The sequence below is a fragment of the Pogoniulus pusillus genome, chromosome 12 (assembly GCF_015220805.1).
Source record: "Pogoniulus pusillus isolate bPogPus1 chromosome 12, bPogPus1.pri, whole genome shotgun sequence".
Lineage (NCBI taxonomy): Eukaryota > Metazoa > Chordata > Aves > Piciformes > Lybiidae > Pogoniulus > Pogoniulus pusillus.
In genome coordinates this window covers 16,627,089-16,647,988 of record NC_087275.1, presented here as the reverse complement: position 1 = coordinate 16,647,988, position 20,900 = coordinate 16,627,089, and the positions used below count along the sequence as shown (strand labels likewise).

Below are 20,900 nucleotides of genomic sequence, written 5' to 3'. Positions count from 1 at the left end.
CTATCACCAGATATTTGCAATAATGAATTTTTACCATAATGTTTTTCCTAAAACCCAGTAAAATGCAAATTATACATTTCAATCTGCTCAGGACTCACTCCAGTTCTAAAATGCAGGAAGAAGTCAGGAATACTGCTCAAACAAGCTAGATCTGCTTATTTTCTCAAAGCCACAAACATCCCTAGGTAAGACTCAAAATATCCAAATCAGAAAAGGGGAAAAAAAAGTAATAATCAGAAAATATGGCAGTCCTGAGGCTCCTACTGAGGAGCAAGAATATCTGAATGTTTCATGCAGCATCTCTACAGAACTGTTCAGAAAATTTCAGATTCCCAATCATGAAAGTTGATCAGTCCTTTTCTTAACAGAAGAATATTCTCTGCTAGAAACAATATGCACCAGTAAAGATCATTTTAAAGAGCTATAACAGATGTTTTATTTTGTTCCATGACACATTCAGTGACAAATGCATGACCACAAGCTGGCCTACTACCTCTAAAATATTTTGTCCAAGAACATCATGAATTCCAGGCCAAACACTGTGCAAAAAATAAAACAAAATCCTTAAGGAGAAAACCGACTTTCCAAACAACACGTTGGCATAAAAAGGCAAAAACCTCATCTCTATCAATCTAAGTTTTGAGTTGACAAGAATATTTTGAGAGATGTCAAGATAGCCAATATCTGTTTAAGACAGCAGATAACTCACTCAAGCTCAAAATAATCTTTGTTTCTCAATGAAATTGCTGACATAGGTTCAACATTCCACATCATTAAACCATCAGTAGAGGTGTGAAGGATATCATTTTCTCCGTGAAATCCTGTCATACTTTTCTGTCTTCACTATAATTTAAATGAGTTAATAAATTCACTATTCTAACAACCTCTTATTTTAATCACTGAATTTATTCTTTGCATGTTCATTTGCAAAGCATTCAGAGCCTACTACTCAGCAGTTTTGTAGCAACACTGAAGCTGCACCAGATAGGCACACAGAGATCAATTCTCTTTTGAGCAGTGCCTTAGATGGTAAGTTCAGTCAGATGGGCTTTAAATGGGAAATTGAGTTTTTAATTATGTTTCCAGTAGAGTAATTAAGTCTTCCCATTCTTAGAAACCAAGTTTGTTCTAACTGCTGGAGCAGAAGAGCAGATGAAAACCTAAAGTGTGACATTTCTCTTTGTCTTCTACAGAAATTGCTGAATTCTGTTGATTATTATAGAAGCTAATCTCATGAGTTGAAGACAAGGACAAGGATAAGGAGAAACAGAGAAGCTAAAGAAAAAACCTAAATGTGAATGCCATAGCTTGCATTAGGAACAGACAACATTCAGTTCTTTACTTCAAGACTTTTGCTGTGTAAATATTGTAGAATATGACCTCTAATGTGGGATTTACCTACACTTGTTTTACACTTTTTATTTCCCTTTTTCTGTCATCAGCTGCATTACACCACTTGAATGCCTCTTCCACAAACAGTAAGAGCTCTATTCATTTTACTCAAAGGTAGAGCTCTTTTCCTCTCTGAACTGTGTAACTCACACAGCCATACAAGTCTGCATGGAATTAGTCTAAAGATAATTAAAACTACTTAGCTATAAGAACCTCTACCATCCCCAAATTATGTATGCCTATATCTTTCTTTGCTCAGTTAAGTTGTGTGTACAACTCAGTGCACAGTTACCAACAAAAAAAACCTGTTTAAATGGTTCTCAGTATAAAGTGATTGTAGTTATTTATCAAGCTAAAAGTTAAAGGGCACATAATTAAGGTCTTAGATTATTATCTCTGCTTTCACTAGAGCAGCATATTTGCATAGTCATTATGGGGCAGTGTCCACATTATGAGCAGTTATCTGCCTGATTTTTTCCCCCCTTTAGCCAATGTGATTCACAAGAAGGGTCAGAAGGAGGAACTGGGAAATTAGACTTGTTGGACTGACCTCAGTGCCAGGCAAGGTCATGGAACAGGTCATCTTGAGTGCCATCACGAAGCACCCACAAGATGGCCAAAGGATCAGGCCCAACCAGCATGGGTTTTGGAAGGGCAGATCCTGCCTGACTAACCCAATCTCCTTTTATGATCAGGTTACCCACTTCGTGCATGTGGAGAAGGCTGTGGATGTAGTCTACCCGGACTTCAGCAAAGCCTTTGACACTGTCTGCCACAACAAGCTCCTGGCAAAGCTGGCAGCTTGTGGCTTGGAGAGATTAACTCTAATACAGGTCAAGAACCGCCTGGAGGGCCAGGCCCAGAGAGTGGTGGTGAATGGTGCCACAGCCAATTGGCAGCCAGCCACTAGCAGTGTCCCCCAGGGAGCAGTGCTAGCCCTGGTCGTGTTCAATGTATTTATTGATGATCTGGACAAGGGGATTGAGTCCAGCATCAGGAAGTTTGCAGACAACACCAAGTTATGAGGAGGTGTCTATGAGTTGGAGAGTAGGAGAGCCCTGCAAAGGGACTCTGACAGACTGAATGGGTGGGCAGAGGACAATGAGATAAGATTTAACAAGACCACGTGCAGGGTTCTACACTTTAGTCACAACAACCTCAAGCAGCACTACCGGCTGGGGACAGTGGCTGGAGAGCAGCCAGGAAGAAAGGGACCTAGGGGTACTGGTAGATAGTAGCTGAACATGAGCCAGCAGTGTGCCCAGGTGGCCAGGAGAGTCAATGGCATCCTGGCCTGGATCAGGAACAGTGTGGCCAGTAGGACAAGGGAGGTTATTCTTCCCCTGTACTCAGCACTGGTCATGCCACACCTTGAGTACTGTGTCCAATTCTGGGCTCCTGAATTCAAGAGAGATGTTGAGGTACTGGAATGAGTCCAAAGAAGGGTGACAAAGCTGGTGAGGGGCCTGGAACACATCCCTTTGAGAAGAGGCTGAGGGAGCTGGGGGTGTTTAGCCTGGAGAAGAGGAGATTCAGGGGTGACCTCACTGCTACTCACAACTCCCTGAAGGGAGGTTGTAGCCAGGTGGGTGTTGGTCTCTTCTGCAGGCACCCAGTGACAGAACAAGAGGACACAGTCTCAAGTTGTGCCAGGGGAGGTATAGGCTGGATATTAGGAGGAAGTTCTTCACAGAGAGAATGAATTGCCATTGGAATGGGCTGCCCAGGGAGGTGGTGGAGTCGTCATCCCTGGAGGTGTTCAAGAAAAGACTGGATGAGGCACTTAATACCATGGTCTAGTTGACTGGACAGGGCTGGGTGATAGGTTGGACTGGATGATCTTGCAGGTCTCTTCCAACCTGATTGAACCTATGATTTTGATGTCTGCTGGAAATCAGTAAGACTGACAATCATGTACGCCCATTATAATTATTTAGAAGATTGAATATTTGAGCAGCATGAAGTATCATGCTACCAATAACATCTGAATGTTCAACTTGCACAAAAAGATAACATATGATGTTTTCCATGGCAGAGATTTTCCCTTTTTCAATTTTGCTTTTTAAATTTCCATTTTTCTGAAACTAAACGGAGTATTTTATTTAGTGTTATGAAATAAAACACTTCCAGTACCTCAGCAGCATTTTAGTTTCCAGTAAATGTACCAATATAGTTTCAGAATCACAGAATGGTAGGGGTTGCGAGTGACCTCTTGAGATCACTTAGTCCAAATCCCCTGCCAAAGCAGGTTCACCTAGGGCAGGCCACACAAACACATCCAGGAGAGTTTTTAAAGTCTCTAAAAGAGGAGACTCCACAACTATTCTGAGCAGCCTGTTTCAGTAGCCATCGCCCTCACAATAACTAAGTTTTTCCTTACATGGAATGGCAATGTGTTCCAATTTGTATCCATTGCCCCTTGTCTTGTCACTGGGCACCAGTGAAAAGAAACTGGCCCTATCTTCTGAAGACACGCTCTTGGTATTTGTAAACACTGATCATCATGTTTAGGGTAGTTATTTCTTAGTGATAGAAAAAAGTTTTCTATTTCTGAAGGCGATCATTAAAGTTTTTAAAATCATTTACATTAAAACCCATGGATTTAGAATTATCTAAACTTAATTGCTCTCTGAGTATAAGATTTCTGTTTAAAGATGAAGTTTTCACTGAGATCTCGTTTTGGTTTTGCCTGAAATGTAAAAAGTAACTTGAATTGCCAAGTAGTAATATAAGCTATCACGGCCACCAACCAACATCTGTCTACATTAAGAGCATAAAAATCCCACAACGGCTAAAAACTATATCAAACAGCCACTGATAGATCATGTCAAAATTGGTTGCTAGCCTATATGCCATTCTTTTTACATGAATATAATATAAATGTATAGACAACAAATGTCCAAGTATGTAGCAGAAAACATTAGCTCAGTATTTTATGACAGTATAAAAGACAGAGCTAGTCAGTTATGCTGTTCAAGAATCTATTTCTAGATGTAGAAATAAACTACGTATTTAGTAACATAGCTGAAATCTGTATGTGCCATTGAGAGTTATGAGTCCCAGCCAGGTGAAGCAGCTCATCTCCACATCATGCTGCTCATTCAAGAATAAATCAAGAGATTCCCCAAGTTTTAAAAAAGAGATCACTTGCACTGAAACAAAACTTCATCTAGGTCCAGAGTATTCTTGCCATTTAATGATACTTTACTTAAGATTACATTCCTGAGAATATGGTTTCTTCTACTTGTTTGCAAAATGTTTTGCACTCTAACACCCCTACAGAAAGGGCTTAAATTAGAGCACTTTGTTACCTTTGAGCCTCTTTTTGCTTTTCCAGTTCTACGGTCTTCCTTTCTTGCTCCTTCTGTTTCAGCTTCTCAGCTTCCAAGTTCTTTTGCTTTTGCAGCTGCTGTTTGTTATGAACTTCTCTCAGCTCCTAGAGACAAAAAGTAAAACACATGTAAACATATACTATATGAATAATAGCCAATGGTCCCATATATTTCATTCTGAGAAAACAAAACTTGCAAATGGTTGGGATCTCTACTCAAACTTACAGTACTACCAAACACGCTGAAGAAATTAAAGGTAGTTTTTAAAGATCTAAAAGCCACTTACTGTTTTCTGTTTTTATTCAAATAATCTGAGTTGTTAAAAGAGCTAAGAAATGGGAAAACTTTTTTTAAATGAGATTCTAAAAAAACATCAAAAGTTTGACAGAAGTTTATCTGCAAGTTTTAAGTTGTTCGCTGCTTTGTTGCACTCACAGAATTTCCATACAAAATTCTGACTTCTGAGCTGCTTGTAACAGCAACTGTTTCAGCTAATAATTTTCACTTACAAATTAATGACGTTTTACTAGAGAGTCTTTACAACTGTTTTGCACTCAGGGGACTGAATTCCATAAGCAGTGTCCTTGGAAAAAACATGGCACAGAGAGTATTCAGCTATATACAAGCGAGTTTTTCTCTAATTAATTGGAAAGACATTGCCTGAAACATTTAGAACACAGATAATAAAACCCTCAGCTTTTCCTCGAGATGCATTTTCTATATTAATATCTATTAACACAAACACTTTTTTTTCTGGAGTCTCTTTGCATAACCTAGAATTTTGCATCTGAACTCCTCAGCATTACAAGTGAAAAAAATAGACAACTTCACCTATGACAACAGGAAATGTTTAATGAAAATACTTCACTTCCCCAAAAAAATAGGTTTTGATGAAAATATATAGTACAGACAAAAATACATAGAAAAAGTTTGTGGCAGGAAGCTGTTTCTAAATCTGTATCATAATAATGCCTACTGCCACTGAAACGATTTTGTTTAGTTCTTGCATCTTTAAGAGCTTTATCTAAATTCATTCAAGGACTGAAACAGATAATCTTGAAAGCATCTGGATAGTCTTCCAGAAATTTATAATGGCAAATTATTCAGATTAAGACTTCATGTAACTATTCTCATGCACTGAAATGCAGAAAACTACAAAAGAAAGAAAACAAAAATGTAACTAAATATAAAGTGATTCAAAGGGCCAAAATGAATTGTTTATTCAGATAACAGTAACTCCTAAGTTAAATTTTCTTAAAAGTTGAAAGTTAATTGTTGAAAACTTTGAAAAGTTGAAAGTATATTTACATCCTGTACTTGCACTATGGCAAAATATTTTAGATAGTGAAAATAATACACATGTTAGTGCTGAATGGCTGCAAACTGTGCAACTTCAAATTTCCAGATGTCAAATTAACCGCATTACAAAAGGGAGTAGCGTGTGATCTTTGCAAGGCATTAAAAACACTTCCAATATATGGATGAAAGTTTAAAACAGTTAAGTTGAACCTCATTATCCTAGCTCTCAGTCTCATTTCATTTAACGATCCTCAATTTTAAATTCAACCTCATTAAAGTGATAATTCAGTTCTTATACAAGTTTTAATTAGAACTCTGCTAAGGCCACAAAATGCACTGAAATACACAGAAGATCTGAGCAATGCCATGTTTTATGATCATCATTACTTTCTATAGTCACATTAAAGCTTAGTAGATAGTTAGGACCTAGAATATAAAAGAAAGTACTGCAAAACCACCCCAACTACTCCAGCAAGACATTGCCTTTGGGAACAGTTTTAAACCATGAATGCCCATAGTTACAAATATTCATGCACAGACTTGTTTTGGACTAAGGAAAAGGCCAACTAAAAAGGAAACACATTAGCAAAATTGAACATAAAGGGGTTTTGGTATCTGGCCTATGAAGAGCAATGAGGAAACAAAGAGATTGGGAGATTGCAGTAAAGATACAGCTGGTCAACTGCACCTGGAGTTAGAGGTGGCCTTTGATTGAAATATGAATTTCTGAAGTGCTAACTACAGTGAACAGTCATTTCCAGAAACTGTATGTTAATTCAGCTTCTTTAATGTTGTTACACTTGTAATGCACTGGGGTACAAAGGATTTGGCCCACATTTCAAATTCACTTGTCTAGAGGAATTACAGACCTGATCTCTACACGATCACCTGAACCATTATATGTATCGAAAAATATGTACAAGTGCAAAGGAGAAATATACAACCATAAGAAGATCAGCAGCAGAGTGATTTACAAGCATTTGTCTGAAAGGACATGAGTTAGAAGAGGGTGCAGTTGAAAGCAATTTTCCTCCTGGTTACAATATTATGTATTTTTGTAGTTTACTACTTTGCCCACAGAACTAAGTACTTACAAAGCTCTCAAAGACCAAACCATTACTCTTGTTAACTTGACTAACATTCAGAATCTGCAACGAGGTGTTTCTCTTTTCTAGGTAAAAAGACTGCTATCCAAAAAAACAAGTTTCTGGATTCTATGCTTAGTTGAACTTTAGCACAGACTTCTATTTAAACATCTTTTGGTGTTCTACTTGCTCTAGAGAGGACTCATGTGCTATCCCATCACTTAACTTGGTATCTCAAGAAGCTCAAAGTTCTGAGTCCTGGTCAATGACCAGCTACTGAACAGAGATCTGTGATAGCAACACATTTCTAATAAGGAACACAGAAGATAACCTGTTGTTAGTTGCAAAATTTTAAGCTATTGGGAAAATAATTATTTGCCTTTCTATTCCCCTTCACATATTTATCCCAAAGTCTGATGTTTGAGCAGTAAGCAGGTTATCAGAATTAAGTTAAAAACAAACACAATAAATCTCAAAAGCTTTCAGTGTGACAACCCAGATTGAAGTATCTGAGCTTCTCTTTTTTGTTAATTTGTAAAATATCAAGAATTATTCAGTTCATTTACAGCCACAGAATCATGAGGAATCCACAGCTAATTCAGAATATTGGTATTTTCATCCCTTCAGAAAAACTTCCTGAATTTGCCAATACCTAAAAATGAGTTGTACCTTGCAAGACATCTGTGTACCAAATATACCTACTTCCGTGAGATATTCCACTACAAGGCCATCCCTAACTTTGTATTAATTACCATTTAGACATGCAAGTTTATCTCACCACTAAACATATGCTGTAGGCCACTTTTACTGCCAAACAGAACTGGGGAAATTGTAGCTATGAGTCATGCTTGCACGTCTGTCTGAAGCAGGCAGTTTCTCACAGAGTACATATAATAGGATCATTAACTGCTGCATCACAGTACTTAAGTGCTGCTGCCAACTGCAGTCCAAATAAATTATTTTGTTTGCTTTCTTGAGTATTTTATCCACATTCTCAGCTCAGTTAGAATCTCAGGGACATTTTACTGTTTTTTACGTTTTCCATAGCAATTTAACACATTATTCCTTCCCTGCTATGTCAACGTGCAAAGTTCAGTACTTTGTGAAGAGATTTTTCTCAACTGCTATAGATCTGTAACAGTTAGGAAAATGTACCCTAGCACTGGACTGACAATTTTGGAGGATTTAAAAAGAAGTAATATGCACCTTCTTTGCATTAGCTAAGAGGAAAGAAAGATCTGCTTGGTATCTTACACAACAAACAGATGCTCAGCTGCTTTGCCAAGTACCCGTGGGAGCAAGGAGCAGAAAGAATCAGCATCTCCCACATTCCTATGGGACACTAGCTGAACAGAATTATAGCAACACTTCAACAATCAATGAAACAAAACATTTGCCAGCTGAATATCCAGCACAGTCCTACACTCCTCTTTTACAAACACAAGCAACTAAAAGTTGTACGTTTACCAATTATGTATTGTAATTCCGAAGACATGACAATGCTTTGCTTGTTTCTGATGTGCAGGACAAAGTATGTCTTACCTTAAAAGCAGAAATTGTTAGCTTTCCACTTCAAACAGATCAACAATTATAATTTTGAGATGTTACAATAGTCACATTTAGGTGTCCATATAATATTGAATATGGATTAAAATATGAGTTTCATTCAACAGAGTAATAGTCACTATATACAGACAAGTCATATTGCTATGAAAACCTTAACATTAGAAACATAGTTGTTTAATCCCAAATTTTGCCTTTTGCCAGATAGACAGTAGAACTTAGAATACTTTAGGGGTTACAATGCAAGGTTTCCATCAAATCTCCCCTTGAGACAAACTAGAACATCTGATCCCAGAGGAAAGAACCCTACAGTTCTGTGCTCACTGATGCTTTGCCACAATAATACTCTTCTAACCCATTATTGCTTTGTGTTTGACAGAGACAGCTCCTCCTTTCACCCCGTATTACAGCTATGGGGGATTTGATAAAGGCATTGCATTGCCAGCTCTCTCATATCTGGAATCACAAATTACAGTGCTGTGCAGGGATACTTAAAAGTGTTTTCTTTTCAGAAATTCTGAACATCATGACCAAACGAGGCAATTAACTTAAAATCTTGATGTTTCAGATAAGCAAAAGACAAAAATAACTAACTAGTACCTTGCCCAAACTGCAATTCAAGGTACAACCCTCACCTAGGCAATATGAATTAGATAAAGAACTAAATTATAAAGTCTTTTCTTTGGTTCCATTTTAGTGCTAGTATCTCTTATTAAATACTAACTTAGTCAAACACTGCACACTCATCTGTTTATGGTAAAGTGAAGCACATAACTGGAGGAGGTTCATCACTCAGATTGAGATAGTTGTGTACTGCCTGAGTATGGCATGGAGACCTTTAGAAAGGAGTCTAAGTAGTTGACGCAGCCCAGGAGAACTGCCAGGCACTGCAGCATTGCATCTTCTATTGCCACTGACTGGAAGAAAGAAATGCTCAAATGTAAACAGGCATTCATATGCAAGACTTGTCCAGTGCACATTGACTAGACAGGGACTGACAACAACTGGAACACGACACAAAATGTAAAACATTCTTAAGAACCTGATTCTTGCCCACCACTTTGCCCAGGCACTCAATACAGCTTCTCAACAAGACTAAAGTGTTTCAGAAATATTAATTTATTTGTTGTCTTCTCCTGTCCATTAACATAGGCAACCTCTAAATACTTATTTTATATGAAATGATTTTTGGGTCTTTAGAAACAAGAACCACATTAGGAATTACTATTACTTTGTTTGACAGTGTGCAATGACTGATTTTTGTAACATTTAAATGTAGTTTCACACAATGTAGAAAGAATTTGTACATTATAGCATGAATATAAATATACAAATAGGAAATCTAATATAAAGCCCTCCCTTCCACAAATTTATTTTATAAAGTAGAGAAAATAAACAAGTGCTTAGTGACATTTTACTAATAGCTGTATCAATTATTAAGTTTCCAGGTGAAGATTTTTTTAAGCATAATGGAAGTTAAGACTCCTTTAAGTATAATTCAGGACACAAAAAGCAGCCCAACTTTCAACCTCATTTCAAATTCTGTCACCCTATAGTTAAACACACCAGTATTCACAAGGCTCATCTTCTCTGATAGCACCTCATGTCTGCTTTTAAGGGACATCTGATCAGCTTCAGGCTAAGGTAACGATTCCTCTGCACACCAAGTACTAAGAGTTTCCTAAAAGCACATGGTTCTACCTAAGGATACTCAATATAGATACTTAAAACTACCTGTACTGACATACTAATAACATTCTACACTCAAAGGTTTTGAAAGAAACAGAACTCTACCAGCATTTCCAACTCTTGAGATTATAACTTGAAACAAAAGTAACAAGTACTTGAGTTCCAAAAGACTAACCAGAAGAAAATGACATCAGCTATTTAGAGGCAACGAAAGATCCAGTGGAAAACCAAACCAAACCAATGTTTAATTCCCTAATCAGCCGTAGATGCTATTAACATGCTGATATGTTAAGACATGAAGATGAGCTAATTTAAGAGGTGGTTTACATATTCACTAATTGCAGAACAAACTATAATACGGAGGCAAATGCAGTGCAATCTAGTGTACATTACTATTACATTAACAAATTGACTGGTAACCTAAAATAGATTGGAGTACTGGGTAAACCTTATTGTCTCAATGAAAAGGCACACTAAATATTAGTTAAATTGTTTCTTTTTCTCATACTGTTGTGGTATATTTCTGTATTTACTATCAGTAGATCAAGTGCATCCTGCTTCAAGAGAATGAAGTTTTGCAAACCTAAAGACATGTTCACATAGCAGATAAGGCCACCAATATTCATAGCCAATAAAGAATTCATCTCAACAACAGTGTCAAAAGGTTGTAATTTAATGTTGCTGTCAACTTCACTGTCTCTCAAGCACTTGGGAAAAAAAAAGTAACTTTTGGCATATACCTTGTACTCATAGAGCAGCAGCTAACATTTGTATTATTTTCAATTAAAATAAACATCTTAAGTAATAAAACACATTTATTAATATCTCTCCCTGTAGGAAATCCATGCCAAGTTCTTTAAGATGGTATATAAATAATATTTAAATTGTTTGTTTTTTTTCCCCTTGGGAGTTCGCAACTGAAGCCTACCTTTCTGCTGCTCATCCAGAAGTTAGCTGTGTTACTGAAGACTGTCTCGTGCAGCTTTTGTTCTTTTCAGAGAACAAAAGCTGCACAAGACGGTGTCAACTATAGTGCTCCCATCCTAAGAGCCACCACATCAAATGTACATCTTTCAGTCAGTATACTGAAGTGCAAAGATTATCGCTAAAGAAGTTTTAGTTTCAAAAGATAATTTAGAAATCGTCCTGATTTCAAATGGAGATTTAACATTCATTTATTTATTTAATAAAAAGGGCATTTTGAAGTAAACTATTTTACCTTTACCTATTTTTCCCTCAGTTTACAAGATAAGAACTCTTTATTATATTTAGAGCTCAGATGTGGTGGAATTTTTGTGTTTTGGGCAGTATCATTACTCCAGGGATAGGTGTGTTCTGCTTTGGTTTAACAGCAGAAATTCCACATCACACAAACCCTAATAAAACTGTGTCTCAGGGCAGATTTCACTTGATTCATGCATACAATTCTGAGAGCTCTCTCCACAAGAACCACAACCATTAAATCACCGCTGCATACACAGCAGCTCTCCAGCACTGAGAGTGCTACAACCATTCCATGCCGAGTCCATCAAAGAGGTACATGTGCTTTTGAAGATATTTAAATCCAGTAATAAAATCACCCAGGCCAGTCAAAATATACCTTACATATCTAGTGAAACTGCAAAAAGAAGAGACAACTCCCACCTCTCAGTTTCAATAGCACAACTGACTCTCTTAAATGCATCTCTTCCAAAAAAAGCAAAGAAAGATGCAGCAAGCCAAAAAAATCAACATACAAGATGAAAAAGTTCTTTCCAATAAGCATTGCTTCTACATATGAAGGGCAAAATAGCCTCAAATCAGAGGAAGCTAGCCAACATCTTCCCAAAGATGAGTCCACATAACTCATTTTCAACACTCAAAATTTGAACACAGAAATCAATTTTCCCATTAAACTACAAAACAGTTTACGAACAGTCAAGATATTCTTGGATAGAAGGCAGACATGCTGCTGATAAACTAATACCTTTGCTTAATGTTCATCTTCAATTTTTAATTATCTTGATCTTATTTGTTAAATTGAGCTCTTCAATATTCAAAATATTGAATTTTATTTGTTTGATTGGGGGGGAGAGGTGTTACTGTCACAGTGCTAAGACTCTTCCCATTCTCTGCCCATTTCTAAACTCTTTAGGTCATTTATGATCAAACTGATCAAAATGATATTAGAATTAGTATCTTTGGTCATATTTATCTGCAGAACACCATGAATTTTGATTTCTTTTTTCAAATCACCAAAAAAGAACATGTCTAACTGTGTCCATAAAACTTATATTACAAAATTTAATTGATATAAACCATTATGTGTTCTTTTAAAATAAACTGCACCTTTTGTTTGTCTTGTATCTCTTACGACTGCAGTGATTCTCCCTATACTATTTCCCTGCCTAAGGCCATGAAGGTTGTCTGTAAATTGACATGGAAACAGACAGTAGTATGGTCTACACCTTTTAATTTTTCCTAGAATTATTAATAACTTTAATATTAAAAGCAGCTATTTGATGCTTAAGCCCTCTGCCCCAAAGCACACGCTGCAATCATAGTCCACCTAATTTCAAAACAACTACAGAAACATTAATGTATCAATCATAGTATTTCTTCTAAAATACTTGCAGCACAGTTTCTTACATCTTACAGAAAAATTGAGTGTTTTTTTAGTCAGCTTTCAGGACAAATTAGCTGAAATACTTGAATTAGCAGATGAATTTAGAATTGGAATATTTTCAGTGAAAAAATGAATTCTACCAGAAGGTTGTAACCAAAGACCGATTTATATTTCCCTCTGGGGAACAATTTGCCTATTGATTTCTGCATTTTCTTGTGCAGAAATAAACAAAACCCACATAGTTTTAACCAAAGACTAATCAATAAAGTGTGAAACCACAAGCAACAGACAGAACAAGTATGAGCTTACAAACAGCAAATAAAGATTTCGTGTCATCAAAAAAAAAAAATCAAGTCTCTTTATGAAAGATTTCAATTTGAAGTACTGATTCCAGCAGATTTGCTGACCTACTACAATCCTGCACTTCCCTGATGTCAAGCTCATATATCCAATCAGGGATCTGGAATCAGAGCTCAGATTTATTCTTAAATAGATTTTGCAGGATAAAGTGACTTAAACTCTGAGCTTGAATGCTGAACAGCACTTTCTTAGAAGTACCAAAAGAACACTCCCAACTTCAAAAGCACAACAGAAAGAAGAAAATATTAGAAAGGAAGCAAAACAAAATAAAACAACAACAACAACAAAATAAAAATCTAAACCAAACCAAACACTCCCAGTCAATCCAAAACAATAAATAATTTAAAATAGATTATATTCCCAAAATTGACATTCTAAATCATTCCCTCTGCTTCAAGATTCTTTTAATAATCAAGTTAGAAAATAATTATCCAAATATTTAAAAGAAAAGGTTAAGAAGTCTAGAATTACCTTCAGTTGATTATTGAAAATATCAATTTCCTGAAGCTTAGACCTGGTTTCCTTTTCTACTTCATCTAGCTGGTCTCGAAGCTGTTGACGTGCTAGTTCCTTGGCTTCTAAGGCTCTTTTGATAGTAAGAAGAGAATCTCCTGTTTTTAAACATATTGTCAAATAAGTATTCTTACACAGAGAATTTCAGGTCATAAGAAGCAACATTTCTCAACATCCATCTTGCAACATAATGAAAGGAATTAGAGTGCACCGTGTATTCTGACATCACGTCCCATACGTGTACAGAAACATACTTACTGTGCAAACTGTTCTGTTGAACTTGCTTCAACTGATCATTGAGTAATTGCTTTTCTGGAATCAGCCTTCCAAGCATCTGCTGAGATTCCTGAAGAGGAGACAAGGAGAGAGAAAATAAGAAAAGAAAGAGACCAAAAGGTGAGTGAGGTATGACCTTAAAAGTAAGACCTCTCATTTTGATTTCTTCTGTAATGACTTTTTCTCTCATTCAAGTATATATTATTGCTATTATCTAATCACTGTGTACTACCACTCAGATGCAGTTCTCTGCCAATACAAAAAGGTGAACATATAAAATTTAAGCAGATTAATTGATAATTGGTTCTCATTTAATACATAATTTGTCTTGGAATTACTTGAAATTCAGGACAAAGACAAGGACAGGTATCAGGAAGTGTAAAACAAGCACTGACTAATCACTTAATTCTCATTTTAATAAGGTAATAGAAAATTGGATCAGGAATAGGAAGACAAAGATTTACAGTTAAAGAAGATAAGATAAATGCTTTCACTTTAAAGGAATCCCAAAAGCTATGCAAGACAAGCTCTGTCAGAAGAGAAGACCAGAGTCTTCAATTCGGAACTCTGGAAAGAGGATTGCAGTCTCACTTAAACTCAACACAATCCCAAGACTGTACACCTATATATTACAGGAGATCCCACAGAAGAGAAATTTCTCCTTTGGTGAGACACATACACACATATAATTCTTGCTCTTTTTGCTACTTCATCCATCTTCCAAAAGCCATGACCTTCAAATTCAAGTAATAAAAAACATATTCTAGAAGCATGAGGTGAAACAGCTTATTTTATAAAAGCTGCCTGAGTGTCAACATCTGATCTTTCAGACAAGGCAAGTAATGTATTTCAGCAGTTGTCTTGAACTGCAGGCTTTTGAGCAATCAACCATCTGACAATTTCAATTTGTCACGAAGAATTACAAATAATGACCCCAAGAATACATGTCACCTAATAACTTAATACCAGGGAGAGTCCAAGAGAAGCAAAGGTTTTCCCTTACAAGGTTGACTATACTGCCTTGACTTCATAGTTATCCCACTTCACTCATGGCATTCAGCTCAGATCTTATGATTATACAATAACTGCAGACTATTGTAATCTCTTTATGTTCCAGAAAACAGCATAGAGTCAAGGACTTCATAAATTCACAAAGTAACAAGGAAAAACTATGTATTTGACTATCAAGAGTTACATCTGCCTCTCTCTATTCAGCCACACTGTCTATAGCATCAGCAGATCCTTTTCAGTCCTTCAGGGATATCATGAAGGCCAAATATTACTATTCCTCATCTAGAGCCAAATGAGAAAGAGCACTATGTAATACAGCACTTTCCACATCATCTCCCTGAGGAGGCTTAATCCTTCTCAAATCCCACTGTTACCATGTTCTTAAACTAAATGCAAGATTCACACCTTGCCTTCTACCAGTTTCCCACCCAAACATCTGCATGCCCCATGCCACAGTTTTGGATGAAAAATTTAAACATTATTATTAAATTAGTGTAGCACAAAGGCATCGTGGAAATTAAGTTTTCAAGCAGCACAATCCAAGAAAGTTGGCATCTAGTAGACTAAATTTATTGATAGACAAACCTTGAGAGAAAGTGGAAAGGAAATCACCTTTCAAGACACAAGGATATCAAAATCATAAGATTCCAATTGAAGAACTATTTAGATAGCTAAATACCACAACAGATGTCATAATATAACAAGATTTACAGGAAAACAATAATTTTTCAAGCACAAAAAGTAACACAGGACAGTATTTCAGGGTGGAAGCTAATCCTATCTTTAGCTGTTCATTTTTCAAAGTCAGAATACTTCTGAACTCCAAAAACAGTCAATCGTAATACACATAATAGCTTGAAGGGCATTTAAAAACAGAATGCCTTGAGATCGGGAATGTGAAGTTCTGTGTCCTGAAATCACAGACAACCACATAATAAACATCTACTCCAACAGCATCCACAACATGCTTTTCCACATCTTTTAGTTATATTTAAGAGATAAAGTTTCATTCAACATGGTATTACCAAGAATTGAATAATGATCTGTATAGCAGCAGATGGTAAATGAAGCAACAAAACCCTGACAGTTCCTGTCAATCTAATGAGAAAGCTCTCTTCTAAGCCTACATCCTGAGCAAGAGGGCACTCAAGAAACACATATCACTACGTATCTTAAGTCTCTGCCACATATCCTGCTTCCAGTGCTTCAGGGGAGAGTCACATTGCTTTGCAGTCAGCGTTCACCAAGGAGGAACAAACTATCTGCAGCTAACTAGCAGAAGCCCTGGAGACAGTAAAACCATGATCAAAACATGTACAGTTCAGGTGTTCGGAAGACAGGATCCCTCCAAATATCCCTGGAAACACCACTTCACCAGATACCACAGATTTATATAACTAACACAGATTGTCATTACTCAGGATGTACAATTTCTACAAGTTTGATTAAACTCCATCCTGAAACTAATTAATAGGTTGAAGAATAATTACTCCTTAGACCTAGCTCATTTTTCCATAGTCAGTGTCAGATACATTAAACTATTTCCATCGTCCTGAAATGACAAGTGACAGAGTGGTGATTCTGCCATGCTGCTCTGCTCTGGCAAGACTGCTCCTGCAGTACTGTGTCCAGTTCTAAAGCCCTCATAACAGCAAACACCTGATGAAGCAGGTCCAGAGGAAGGGCATGAAAACGATCAGGTGGCTGGAGCACCTCTGCTATGAAGACAGGCTGAGGGAGATGGGGTTGTTCAGTCTGGAGAAGAGATGGCTCCAGGGAGACCTAATCACCACCCTTCCAGTACCTGAGGGGGGCCTAGAGTTAAACTGGAGATGGACTATTTATGAAGGCCTGCAGCAATAGGACGAGAAGCAACGCTTTGAAATTAGGAAAGAATAGATACAGATGGGATGTTAGGAAAAAGTTCTTTACAATGAGGATGGTTGAGCACTGGAGCAGGCTGCCCAGAGAGATGGTTGAGGCACCATGCCTGGAGATATTCAAGGTGAAACTCAACAGGACTGTGGGTGACCTGATCTAGTTGAGAATGCCCCTGTTCACTCCAGGGTGGTTGGACTAGATGATCTTCAGAGGTCACTTCCAATCCAGGTGATACAGGCTTTAAACCTAAGCATTCATAAGATTCTTTGTAGTAGTAAAAAAACACCGAGAACAAATTTCAAGCAATACAAAATACTTATTAAAGAGGAAAATCCCTAAATCAAGTGCAGCAACTCATCTAGAAACCTTTAAAATGACAAAGAACATTCTTTCATTAAAGCAGACATGTACTCAATTCCATCTTCAATTTGGCAGATAATCTTAGAGAAGTAGGAAAGAGGAATGCCCAGGGTTAGAGTAAATTTGTTCAACTCAAATTCAGTTTTGAAATTTCATTATTTTATAATGCATATTTTTTAAAGCATCATCAACAAGCCACTCCCCTGAAGTAAATTTCACTCTTTCAACACACAAACAGCAATCACTTCCCCAATAAAATAACATGCCGTGGTATTTCATTCTCATATCCCCAAACCCTTTAATATCTTCAGCCAAACAATTTACTGCTCCACACAAAACAGGATTCAATGAGGATGAAGTAATAGTTACAGACACATTTTGGAGTGCAGAAAGCAATTCACTGAAGAAGATTCATTTAAAAGAATGACAAATTCTTACACACAAGAGACAACACAACATACATTGCAGCAAGTTTGCTTAGGTGATTGATGCAGTTGAGGAGGTCACAATCCAAGGCTAATAACTCAAACAGAGAATGTTTTCTCACCTGTAGCTGCTGTTGCAAATGGGTGATTTCCGCAATTCTCAGTTCTCTAGATTTATTTGTACTTTCAATTTCTTGTCTTTGGGTAGACAAACGACATCTGATATCCTGAAGCTTTCCCTCCAACTGATTTTTTTTATCATTCTTTAGGAGACAAAAAAAAAAAGAAAAATATCTCTCCTTTTTACCAGAATGGTTTGTCAAGCAAGTCAGGATCTAAAGAGTACTTCTACTCTATGCATAAAAGTTGAAATTCTAGAAAATAGACATAGCCATACGACAGCTACTACTCTGCCTGTGTGTTTTATCTGCAATGAGATCACTTACTAGAGCTTCCAGCTCAAATTCTAAGGTCTTCTTCTTAGCCTTTAAAACAACTATGTCTTCTTGTTCTTTGTTTCTTTGATTTAGCAGCTCTTGCCGACGATTACGCTCCCACTCAAGTTGCCGCTGTCTCTCAAGTTCCCGTTTTGCAGCCTGCAGCATTTAACAAAAACAAATAAATGAAAGATCTATTTTGAGAAACAATTCTAACTGACAATACTCTCATTCTAATGGGGAATCAAAATGTCGATACAAACACAATTCTAAACTGTTCACTAAATGTGTGCCTCTAAACACAGAAACTGCTCAACTATGTCAGTGCTCACTTGGAAGCGCTGAAGTAAGGCTTCACTGTACAGTTGAGAGGAGACTGAACAGAGTATCACTCTATTTAAATCAGATTTCCAAGATCTGACTTCCTGATTTAACAAGTTGTTTCACATTAAGACTTCAAGAACTTGCCAGGATAGATTCAAATCTCTTTACAGCCTCCAACACTATATATTTTGCAGCTTTGTAAAGAATAGCTAAATGCTGCTGCACTGAATGCATCATTATTTGACAATGTGTCAAAACAGCAGGTTTTAAAGTTAACCACTATGTGTTTTATTAGTAAATTAATTCACCACAGATTATGAACATCAACAGCATCTTTAAGTTTTTCTTTGTTCATTCAAGCATCTCTTTATAGCAAAGATTTTTTTTTTTAAAGAAATATGAGTTTAGGAGCACAGTGTGCTAGATGTAAATATCTCACCTATTCATCTGACATGAAAGAGAGAACCAACTCTTACCTTACCTTCAAAAACCCAGAAATGTAATGGTGTTCATTCTTTAAATAACAGCAAAATAGTTAAGCGTACACACTACATTTTGTTCTAATCAAACACAGCTCCAGCGACAACCACCCTCCTTTTACCCAGTTGGTTACCTCTCTTCTTTCTATTTCTTTCCTTCTTTCCTCTTCTCTCTGCCGTTCCAATTCCCGCTGCTTTTCCAACTGTTTCTCTAGTTCCAGCTGCCTCTTTCGTTCCTGCTCCTGCCGCTCACGTTCTTTCCTTTCCTGCTCTGCCCGTTCCAGCTGTGCTAGACGCTCTTGTTCTTTGCGCTGCTGTTCCAGGAGAGCCTGCCTCCGTTTTTCAAGTTCCAGATTGCCACGTTCAAAGTTCTCCCGTTTTTTATCTTCAAATGTAACTTTAATATGTGGAAACAGGGGGCGAAGGAGAATTAAATGCTGCTACTGACTAACAAAGATAAAATCCATATATGGTGGATCAAAGTGAAATCATCTTCCAATAGTACTAGGTGCAGCTCTCAACTGGTGATAACAGAGCTCTACAGCATTTATACTGTAGATTCCTTAAACCAACACTCTAAAGAAACCAAGGTGTTCATTTCAGTTCCTACTGCTCAGGCTTCTGGGTTTCTTAACAAAGCTCAGAAAGCTCGTCCAAGCAAGGACATGGGAGCTGGAGTTCCTCTGTATAGTTGATAACAGTAGCAGTACAAGAACTAACACTTCAGTTACTACAATTAAAGAATTCTGACAACTATGTTATCAAAAATCCATTATGCAGATGACCAGAATGTGCTTAAAGCCGATATTCTTGCAAGATTACTTGCTACTCTCAGGGAAATGTACTACTTGCTTCAGCTCTTGAGCAGCTGAAATCAGGAAGACTGGATTCCCTCAGATTTGAGTTCTTGCTACTTACTGTCCTAAAAGAATGATCTCAGTTCCAGAATGGGTCCCCTGACATTATTCTGCAATACCAGGGATCAAACTTCACCTGTTCCAGGTTTCCAGGCCCCTCCCCCACAGTTGCTCCAAATTATTCTCTCCATTTTGCCTTCTGTGTCTTTTCATACCCTGTATACTCCATTCTTATACCCCACACACCTACTACATACATTTTTGTCATGGAAACAAAGAGATAGCACAGATTTACTTCAAAGTGTGCATGCAGTAACTCTTTGATTCTTTGGCCTGACATCTGCCGAATCAGTTGAACAGTCAGTTTTTTTTTTTCCTAAGTTGGGCTCCCTTTTCTTTTGCTAATCATCAGTTTTCATAAACTTGAAAAAAAAATTAAACATTTGGATGTTTGTCGAGTTTGTTTAAAATTAGCAATTAAGTTCAAAGAATATTAAGACACAGACTGAGAAAGAATGTGATTACAACTCCCATAGATTTAGAAAAACAAACAAAAAGAAGTTTAGAATACTATGCCTAGAAAGTCAGTTAAAAGGAATAGGTAAAGGGATAAAACACTTGCAGACAGCATGGACCATGTTAAAGGCTTGGAAAACACATGCCACTAAGAAGAAACATGGGGTTCTAAGACGGCTGCCCAAGAAGCCAGTGTGGACACTCCAAATAATTATCTATTGGTTTGTGTTACTGTCCTCAGGGGAAAGCTTCTTACTGCCAGCAGTAAGAACTCTTTCAAATGTTTCAAATAATAAAATCCCAATGGCTAGCTAGATTTTTAGCAAAGCCAACAAAGAAACAGGATGACATCCACTATTGGAAGTGACCTCTATAATGAAAAAAACTTGTACATCAAATACAATGAAAGACTTAAAACACACTAGTTGCAAAAATGGTTTTAAAATAGAAATAAAAGAGTAACAGGTTGCCAAACCCAGACAATGCTAATTCACAG

The 20,900-nt window shown here is 37.0% G+C and overlaps 1 protein-coding gene across 8 annotated transcripts in view; it reads right to left on the bottom strand.

Annotated features, from left to right (window-relative positions):
• The window catches only part of ITSN1 (intersectin 1), a 133,762-nt gene that overhangs the window by 61,476 nt on the left and 51,386 nt on the right, over positions 1 to 20,900 (bottom strand). For all 8 annotated transcript variants that reach the window (XM_064152466.1, XM_064152465.1, XM_064152471.1 and 5 more), the window contains 6 exons: positions 19,166 to 19,428; positions 18,238 to 18,387; positions 17,914 to 18,054; positions 14,097 to 14,184; positions 13,797 to 13,936; positions 4,704 to 4,828 (listed from right to left, as the gene is read on the bottom strand). In XM_064152466.1, the coding sequence (XP_064008536.1) occupies positions 4,704 to 4,828; positions 13,797 to 13,936; positions 14,097 to 14,184; positions 17,914 to 18,054; positions 18,238 to 18,387; positions 19,166 to 19,428 (907 nt within the window). The remainder of the gene's footprint in view (positions 1 to 4,703; positions 4,829 to 13,796; positions 13,937 to 14,096; positions 14,185 to 17,913; positions 18,055 to 18,237; positions 18,388 to 19,165; positions 19,429 to 20,900) is intronic.